The 9,565-nt window shown below is 34.3% G+C and overlaps 1 protein-coding gene across 2 annotated transcripts; it reads right to left on the bottom strand.

The window, feature by feature from the left end:
- Window positions 1–472: 472 nt before the first annotated feature.
- LOC110696868 (probable serine/threonine-protein kinase At4g35230) lies at window positions 473–7,817 on the bottom strand. Of its 2 annotated transcripts, none has more exons than XM_021874203.1 (10): window positions 7,175–7,817; window positions 6,657–6,886; window positions 5,624–5,759; window positions 5,272–5,405; window positions 3,957–4,062; window positions 2,960–3,045; window positions 1,969–2,157; window positions 1,697–1,855; window positions 1,133–1,246; window positions 473–1,005 (listed from the first exon to the last, which is right to left on the bottom strand). In XM_021874203.1, exons 1-10 carry the CDS (start codon window positions 7,257–7,259, stop codon window positions 754–756), a joined length of 1,491 nt encoding a protein of 496 aa, XP_021729895.1. In that variant the 5' UTR covers window positions 7,260–7,817; the 3' UTR covers window positions 473–753. The 2 variants fall into 2 exon arrangements, with proteins under 2 accessions (XP_021729895.1, XP_021729894.1); XM_021874202.1 differs by having other exon boundaries at window positions 6,657–6,889; window positions 7,175–7,815.
- Between the last annotated feature and the right edge of the window lie 1,748 nt (window positions 7,818–9,565).

Raw genomic sequence — 9,565 nt, 5'->3', positions numbered from 1 at the left:
ATAATATAAAATATTATTTTATGATAGAAGTGGAATTGGTAAAAAAAAAATTTAAAAAACCTAACATTAATCAAAAGTGACTATAAGTGGGGAGGGGAGAGAGTATGAAAAATATTCAAATATGATAAAAGGGTAACTACTAATGGGGTGGAAACTTGTAAAATATTGTTAAAAAATTCCAAAAATATAAAATAAAGCAAGTAATAAAATATAATCACAAAAGAAAGTGGTCAAGTAATAAAAATATAGAGTGAGTTCATTTAATACTTAAGTATATCCCTTTCCCTTAATTTACGTAAAAAGATTCCAAATAAGATCAATATGGAGCGGAAGATATATTGATTGATTGAATATCTTTTTTTTTTTTATTCTACAAAGAGAAATTAAATTTTGTTTCATAGTAAGAGACATGCAAGTTTATCACTCGTCTTGTATGGGCTCGAGATGCCCCTGTGCATCTAAGAACACAAAATTATGATGGGAGTTTTGAATGGCTCCAATAGAAATGACGAAGGATCACAAATTCACAATAGTAGCTAAAAGCCTAGAACTAATTTAGTTATCTATTCTCTAATAAATGCCTAAATATACTTTGACATATTACATCAATGTATATGAATAAAACCAACACCTCAAGCTAAAGAGAAAAAATTGATCCAACTAATGCTCAATCCCAGCTATCTTCTCCATAACCTCTCCTCTCATATGTCCATATTCTACAGCAATATTACGGGGTTTAATGAAGAATTAATTTCAGCCCCGCCAGCTACTTTGCCTCTTGGCTTCAAAGGCAGCACCATCATTTAGCATATCCTGGGCATCAGCTTCCATCCCTAGCTTGGAGAGCGCAAGGGCCTGTAAATAAAATGCCGTTGGCCACTCTGGTATGCATACCTGGGCCTGCATAGCATCCCTAAGGGCAAGCTCGGGTTGCCCAATCATCAAGTAACAGAGGGTTCTCCTTGCAAACACAGTAGCTGAAGGTGCAGGCATCATACCCACCAGCTGTAATGTTTGAAAAACACGCATGAGTTTCAGGAACATGTATAATCTCTTAATGCACAGTCTTGATTTCTTGGCATAATTTACAGGAAAAGTGTCTATGACTCTACTGAGGCTGGCAAATCAGTACCTTTGAATAGTTTTCTACAGCATTCTTAAAATCCTTATCTCTGAATGCAATATCTCCGAATTTCTTTGTATTCAACATGTCTTGAACTTGTTGTGTCCATTCTTGAAATGAGAGCTGCATTGAGGATAATTATCAGAGAAACATAAAGAGATGGCAAACCATCTGTATCCAATTTAGTGTAGATGAGGGAAAATAACGAGGAAAGTTAAATATACCCCAAATCATTTTTATATAACCAACTACTACCACTGACTACATGTATTGATTGTTTGAGTCGGCAAACAACATTATTATTAATTCATGGATGTTTAGTTTTACCAGTTGTTGCCTACTAAAGTGCAAAAAGAGCGACATTTGAACGAAATAAAGGAAGAAACTGCTCTAGTCAGCATCAAGGAGATAATCAAAAGTATGAAACATGCTTGGAAATCCAACTCAATTTATCCTACTCTTCCTGTCAAGGTGTGACACATTTGATTTTCACTGGTAAAGAGTCAAGACTTTCAAACAAAAGAAACCAAATAAGCATAAGTGTCCGACCAGTGGGGTAAAAGTCAGATGTACCTCATTATCAGCACCCTCTTCGTCTCTATAGCCAGTTTTAAGCAAGATGTCATGCACAGCTGTGAGGTCCAACCTTTCACAAGCCTTTCCTAAGGGAGAAAGCATTATTGGAACTACTACTGCAGCCTTGGCCAGCCCCATCAGATTAAGAGACGTAACCTAAAATCAACTATTTCCATCAATACTGAATCTATAAGTAATCTAATAGCTAGAAACCAAAACAAGTATAACTGCAATAACTTATATTAAAAATTACAGAAAACTAAGTATACCTCTTTCAACTTTTGCAGGGGATCTACTGCTGCAAGAAGGAATTTGATATCAGGTCGACCCCTTGCTTCATATTGTAGGCATTTTGATGCTAATTCAATCATTGTAGCCGCATCCTCATTTACATATTGTCCTTCCAATGATGAATCCATTAATACCAATGCGCTCTTTCCCCTTACTATGTCCAATGCCTGAGCAGTGGCCATTTAATCAGCACATTCCAACAATTAAAACAATACAAGAAAAAATCCACATTGAACCAATACTGAAAGAAAACCTAGATTACATTCACATGGCAAAAAATAAAAAAATAAAAAAACTCAAACTACATCATGCTTTATTGTAAATGAAGACAGGCAGCAGGTACAGGACTTCCCCAACTTTGAAAACAACTATGTCCAACTTGCAAAAACTTCTAAGACAGTGCCCCAAATGATGTATTTGTTTGAAGCAGAGTACAAAGATATGGATTGAAACTAGCACTTTCTGTGTTCTACACTTAAATTATCTTCACACAAAAGAATACCTTCCAATAACTAAGCAGAAAGTGATATATACTCTACACAGAAACTTGACAAGAGCCCCAGTTGAGATAAACCTACTAACAGTTTGGCCTTCTGCTCAAGTTAGGGCTGGACTCAGGAAATGACAGATAAATTTGATTCAGTTCCAGAATTCATGGAATAAATTATCGAAATTAATGACAGATGATAAAATTCTCGACGCAACAAATTCATCATTAACTAGTGACAAATAAAAGCGATCCATTAACACTTTGGATAGAAATTCTAGCTGCTTCTAGTTACAGCAAAGAATTAGCCAAGATAACTTCAGCCAACCTGTCATATATTACTACTAAAGATCTTGACACAGGAAATTACTTCTACTATAAGGAAATACTCAGAACGCAGGTACCAAGAAAAGCATAAACCAGACATCAAAAAAAAAAAATAATAAAAAGATATATAATAAAAGGGCACCAAGATTACATACATGACTAGGAGGTATATGCTTCCCACTTAAAAGGTCAAGCAGAATTGTGCCATAACTGTAGATGACACTCTCAGGAATAACCCTTCCTGCAGAGTTTTGGCAGCTAAATAGTTAAGTGATGTATCAAGTTTTACATGATACTAGTTTCCAACAAACATGAAAAAAGGAAAAACAAGATAAGGAATTACAGGTGAAGTTGATGGCCAGGAGAATTTATATAAGCTATTAATATTATTCATGGTAATCTTGGATATTGAAATTGGCAACTGAGAAAAAAAAAATTATATACTACGTATATATATACCTTCCCAGTTTCCACTTTGAATTACATGACTTGCTAGCATTAAGATTTACATATCAAAGGTCTTCATGTTGGTTCATGTAGCCGACCCCACTTATGTGATTAAGGCGTTCAAGCAGAAGAAGAAGATAGTAGGTTAAAAACAAAGGATCTATTCTATAAGAAATTCAAAACAAAGAAGATACTACTATCAGCTAACCTTTACTAACAAGTTCATTGAGAAACAATTTTACTCTTCTGAGTTCTGTCATCTCTTCTATAGTTCTATTTTATAAGAAATTCAGCACATAATAATATAAATGGGCGACCTAAGACTGAATTTACAAGTAAACTTTTAGAAACATGGTACACCACATCCAAGGAAGTCCGCTAGCTCATGATGTTGATAGACTTTGGCATTATCATAGTCTAGTGTCACAATAGTTTGGATTGGTGGGGGGGGGGGAGGATTTATACACTTCCAGTATCCACAGTGTGCAATTTGTTGAATATGGGTGATCCGAGAGTAATTTTGTATAATAGGGGTGGACAGGTGGTCACAGCAAGAAGCAAATTGTTTACAGTTTGGTTGAATAAGGGTAATCTGAGAGTTATTTTGCATCAGAGTGCTGGTTCTAGCAAAAAGTAAATAATTTTAAAACCATCTTCCCTTTTAACATGACAGGAGATATGGGAAAAATCTGACAAACAAATTACCTGTCCGCATAAACTCAGGCGGTGTGTAGGCCAAGTTTGTGCTGTAGCTTTTACCGTCCCTGCTGTTTTTCATTAGGCCAAAAGTGGATAAACGTGGATCACCTTCCTATAAAAAAAGAGCCAATTTGTAACGGATTAGACAGCTGTAATTGTCGCACAGGATAAATGCTAATCTAAAGAAGCAATCAAAACAAAAGGCAGATTAGTTGAACAAGCAAACAACTCAGCAATAACCAGTTTCTGCCATACCAAGATCGAAACAAGCATCCACAATAAGCAAACAAATATTATCTCCAGCCAAGAGTAGTAATGATACCTTGAAGAAATTGAAAATCTAACTCCATGAAGTTCACAACATCAGTTAAGCAAATAGGTGTATTGGAAGTGAACATCCTAAATTAAAAGAAAAAAAACCACATAAATCACTAATACTACCTTTGTTGCAAATAAATGGCAACACTTTTCATCAAAATCAAGGAAATGGTTGGAAAGTAAGAAAAATGGAAATAAGTGAAATTTTGAAAGAAGTCGTATTAACATAAAAACAGTTAGTGGGCCCATAAAAAACTATATGTATAAAAAGTGTAGAAATTTAATAGAAAATTGTGGGCAACATGTCTCAAATTTGAATATGGCAAAGTTCAACGTTTAATTTGAAATAACCAAAATAATAATTGTAGTAAGAGCAACAACTAATTTGAAAAATGGAGGGAGTATTCCTTAAAATGCCAACAGCATGCGTGTAGCATTTGATATGCAGCTTCTTTATAGAAGACACGGAAAGGGGTATAAGTAAGCAATACACGATCCACAATTCCACATTAACCAAAAGTACACAGTAATATTAAAAGCATCAAATAGCTATCTTTCCAAAGAAAGTTAAATATCAGTGCATGTCTGTATAATTCTAATACCATGGCTGAAATGCTGGCACAGTGTTCATCCAATATCAACACATTTTAGTATTGCATAGCCTGTTGCCCTGTTGTAAGTCATAAAAATGACATGTATAAAATGGAAAATAGTTTCCAACAGAAAATATGACCTCTAAGATCCGACACATCTGCATTCTCCCCAGAAGTAGAAACACATTATGCTCTTCGGACTTTGGCTGTTTTTTTCATGTAAATACCTACGTAGCTTTAGACTTTAATCACTTAATAGTTTATACTCCTAAACTACTTGCGACCTATATTTACTAATATTATTATCTACTCACACCAAAGCAGAAAATGAAAAGTAAAGCACAACAGAAGACATCTAAAGAAAATGCCACAAAGCTCGGAAAGTAAATTCGCAGAGTAATAGAATATACCTCATCAAAAAGCACTCTATATGCATTTAAATCGTGATAAATTTTCCGATTTTCTGCATTGCAATGATCAAGAGCCAGTGCAATATAATAGGCCACTCGCACACGCATTTCCCACGGAAGAGGCTGTTTATCATCTACAAAACCAAATAAAGACCAAAGTCAAAGAAGTAGTTATCATGCACAGCACATCAAGATCATCGAAGGCATAGAACCACCTTGTCTACACAACTATATACACATAAGAAAAATCAAACACAATTTATTCTTTATGTAGCCTATTTAACCAACCAAACATTTGTGAGGGAGAAACAGAATACGCAAGAGTGAACATAGTACAAGATTTGAAGCTCACAATGGAAAAGATGCTTTGATAGAGTATCATGGGGCATGTATTCAGCCACCAACAATCTCTCATCCCCCTCTGCACAACATCCAATGAGATTAGCCAGCCTTTTATGTCTGACCTTCCCAACACCAGCTGCTTCTTCCTATGATATTTAGCATTTTATTAGTTCAAGGAAAAAGTGATAGATTATAGCAAGAAATTTTAAGTTATAAATTCTAAAGCACGCATATTGGATATAAGTTCAGGATTAAACAACCTGATCGAAGGAATACAGAAGAGAACGCTACTAAGATGTCACTAGGTTATTACAGATCAACAAAATGCTAAGGAGTTCTATTTGTTACTAGTATTATAAAAGTCCAACAATGCCACCCCAATCCACTCTCAACCACCCCTAACAAGAAAAGAAATTAATAAAGGCCATTAAGGAAAATGAAACGTTACTAGAAGCTAATGTAATCGCAAAAAAGGTATCAACGAGTCAATCAAAAGCCTTTTGCTTCCATGTTTTCCAATATGCTATATAATTCAAAAGAAAAAAAATTCCATGGTTTGCAATTGAAACAAAAGAAAAAGGAAACCTTGGGTTCTATAAAGTGAACAATTATTGTCAAAGAATTGCAAAATGCTTGAACAAAGGAAACAAAACAACTGTAAAATGACAAAAAAGTACAAACTCACAAACTCAATAAGAAAAAGATTCAACTCCAGAAAGGAAAAAGCTGGTACACTTTCCTTTATTTCACTTTTATCTTCATAAATACCTACTTTCCCTCCCAACAAATCCAATTCAACATTTACACCACATTAGCCTTCATTCGGGAGTGTTCACATAGAACCAAAAAAACAGCAATATTGACACACATCGGGGTATACTACGCGAACGGAAATCAGGTATCATGACACAAGGTAATACATTAATCTATACTATTTTAGACCTTATAAAAAACTAATTAAGACCACAATTCAATTTTTCCTATTTCAAAATTGAAATTGTATCAACGATTACAAAGTTATGGAAAAAGATGAGAAATCAAACCAGAAATTGCTGGGCATCAGGCCAAGATTGCTTAGAAAAGCGTTTAACAGCAATGAAACGATTAGTTTCAAGTCTTCCTTTATACACAACATTAGGTGCTTTTTCTCCACTTTCAGAAACTATACATTCTGTGCTAAACCCATTTGTTGCTTTCCTAAGCTCACTCAAATTGTACTCTCTAAATGCTGCTACTTTTTGCTGCTGATTTTCCCCATCTCCTACTTCTCCAACTGCTGCATTACACATTTATATTACCCCATAATAGCAAAAATCAGTATAAAAAACAGCAAATTGATCAAAATTAGAGCAATTTCCAAAAATAACAATCACAAAATATTAACGGGATTTCATAGGTTATATACAATTGGTTGAATAATCAACAAGTCAGACCAAAAAAAATACTCTGTAATTAACAATTTGAAATCAACTAAATTAAACAACCCCAAAAAAATTAAAGCAATACCCAGAAAAATCAATGGAGAAATAAAAGTGGGAAATCAAAGAAAAGATGAAAAGACCTGAGATCTGCTTGTCGGATTCAGGGAGAGGAGTGGCGTCGTTTGGAGAAGTAAGGTGTGTCGTTTTGGACTGTATGCAGCCCATAACTTCTTTTTACATTATCAAATAAAGATAAAAATATAGAAATAATTGATTAATTAGATCGAAATTCAACTGAAAATTGAAGGATTGTTTCAAATTTCAAGTAATTTTCATGTAAAGAAGAAAGAAGAAAATTAGAAAAATTTGCAGAGAGAAAAGACAGTAAGCGAGTGGGGAAAGAAGTGGTAAACCTGAGAGAAGAGAGAGTAAAATAGGAGAGAGAAAAAAAAAAGAGAAGTGGGGAAGAAAGTCACATGATAAGAGCATGATGGAGCACGTGCTAGGGGAATGAGGAGATTGAGGAGTAAAACTGAACTTAGTAGTGAATGAAACCAAGCATTTAATACAAATTTTTATATGTGGCCGGTCACAATTTTTATTATTTTTTTTTAAAAAAAATACCATAACTCTTCTCTCTTTTCTTTTCTTATCTTTTTCTCCAAGCTAAATCACATATCACCAGCAATATCTCTATTCCATTCATTTTCTCTCTCCTCTTTTCTTAGCTTCTTCTCTAAGCCAAACCACACATCACCAACAACCATATCTCTACTCCACTCATGTTCTCTCTCCTCTTTGCCAAATTGCTGCAATTAAAGCCCGAAATTGTAGAAATTGGGTGTTAAATTGCTGTGCAAAATTGTGATTAATTATCCTTACGATCATCAACAACATTTGAAGTAGTGAAATCGATGAGAACTAAAAAAATGTGAGCTCGTTTTCTTCGTGGAATATTAGATCGAACATTCTACGTTAAAACTTGTAGGGTGTTACTAGTTTGGTGAGGGTAACATGTAGGGTGTTACTGGTTTGGTCAGGGGTTGCTTGTAGGGTGTTACTGATTTTGGTCATGGGTTACTTGTAGAGTGTTACTGGTTTGGTTAGGGGTTACTTGTAGGGTGTTACCAATTTTGCTCAAAGGCTACTTGTGGGGTGTTACTTGTTTGGTTAGGGATTACTTGTAAGGTGTTACTAGTTTTGCTCAAGGATTACTTGTAGAGTGTTACTGGTTTGGTATGGGGCTTACTAGCAACCGTTAAGTAAGTAATAAGTAACCCTTAAATAAGTACTTCATACAAGTAACCTTTGAAGTAACTCTTATAAGTAACCCTTGAATAAGTAACTCATACAAGTAACCCTTGAATAAGTAACTCATATAAGTAACCCTTGAATAAGTAACTCATACAAGTAACCTTTGAATTAACCCATACAAGTAACCCTTGAAAAAAATAATACAAGTAACCCGTGAAAAAAATACAAGTAAATCTTGAAAAAAAAAATACAAGTAACCCCTGAAAAAAAATACAAGTAACTCCTGAAAAAAAAAATACAAGTAACTCCTGAAAAAAGTAACCCTGAAAAAACCAGTACCCCCATTATAAACGAGTGAATAGTAACCACGTTATATGCGTGCAATCCGTTATTTTTACTAACTTGGTAGCAGGCCACACGGTGTGGCCAACTGCACCAAAAAAACTCTAAGCATTTAAAGTTGTGGACGTTGTGGAAAATTCTTTGAAAAAATAATGAGACAAGAGAAAGGGTGGTTGGTAGGGGTGAGAGTAACTCGATTTAAAAACAATCAAATTGAAAATCGAACCGAATTAATATAGAGTAATTTTTTTTTTTTATTAATTTGGTCTGATTCGGCTTGTTAAATATTAAAAAATAGAAAAAATTGACGTGAATAAACCCACTTCTAAACAATCTTGTCAAATAAATCTCACCTTTTAAAAACGTAATATCTGAAATTTATCCCACTTTTTCACTTAATCTTCTAAGGGGACCCTCTTCTAAAATGACCAGTTACAGCAGTTATATGTCTTACATGGCATTTTTAAAAGGTAAATTGTAAGTCTTCCTATGTAAAGTATTGAATTGTCTTATTTGTCTAACCATCTATCCTCCCGCATTAACTCGCCACTCATTTAATCGAGCACCCAACATGAAAGGATGTTATTATTTAGCTATTGTTGTGGAAATTGTTGTGTTGCATTCCTCACTTAGATGACATCATTTGGTTTTAGTGTCTTAAGTAAATCTACAGAAAAGGTAAGTTATTTAAAATTCTAATTTTTGTTTTTACTTTTGTTAGGAAATTAGGGTATAATCGTGTTTGATTAATGCGGAACAAGTCAATGAAATTAAGATCGAGAAAAAAACAATAAAGAAGATAAACAAAGAACATAATGATTTACGTGGTTCGGTCAAAATAGACCTACATCCACGAGTGGGGGATTCGAGAGCTTTTTCACTATAATGGAGAAAGAACGAGAGAATAATACAAGGAATCCTGAATCTAATGGCTC

The sequence above is a fragment of the Chenopodium quinoa genome, unplaced genomic scaffold, assembly GCF_001683475.1.
Source record: "Chenopodium quinoa cultivar QQ74 unplaced genomic scaffold, ASM168347v1, whole genome shotgun sequence".
In the NCBI taxonomy this organism is placed as follows: Eukaryota; Viridiplantae; Streptophyta; class Magnoliopsida; order Caryophyllales; family Amaranthaceae; genus Chenopodium; species Chenopodium quinoa.
This window is presented reverse-complemented; position numbering and strand designations above follow the sequence as displayed.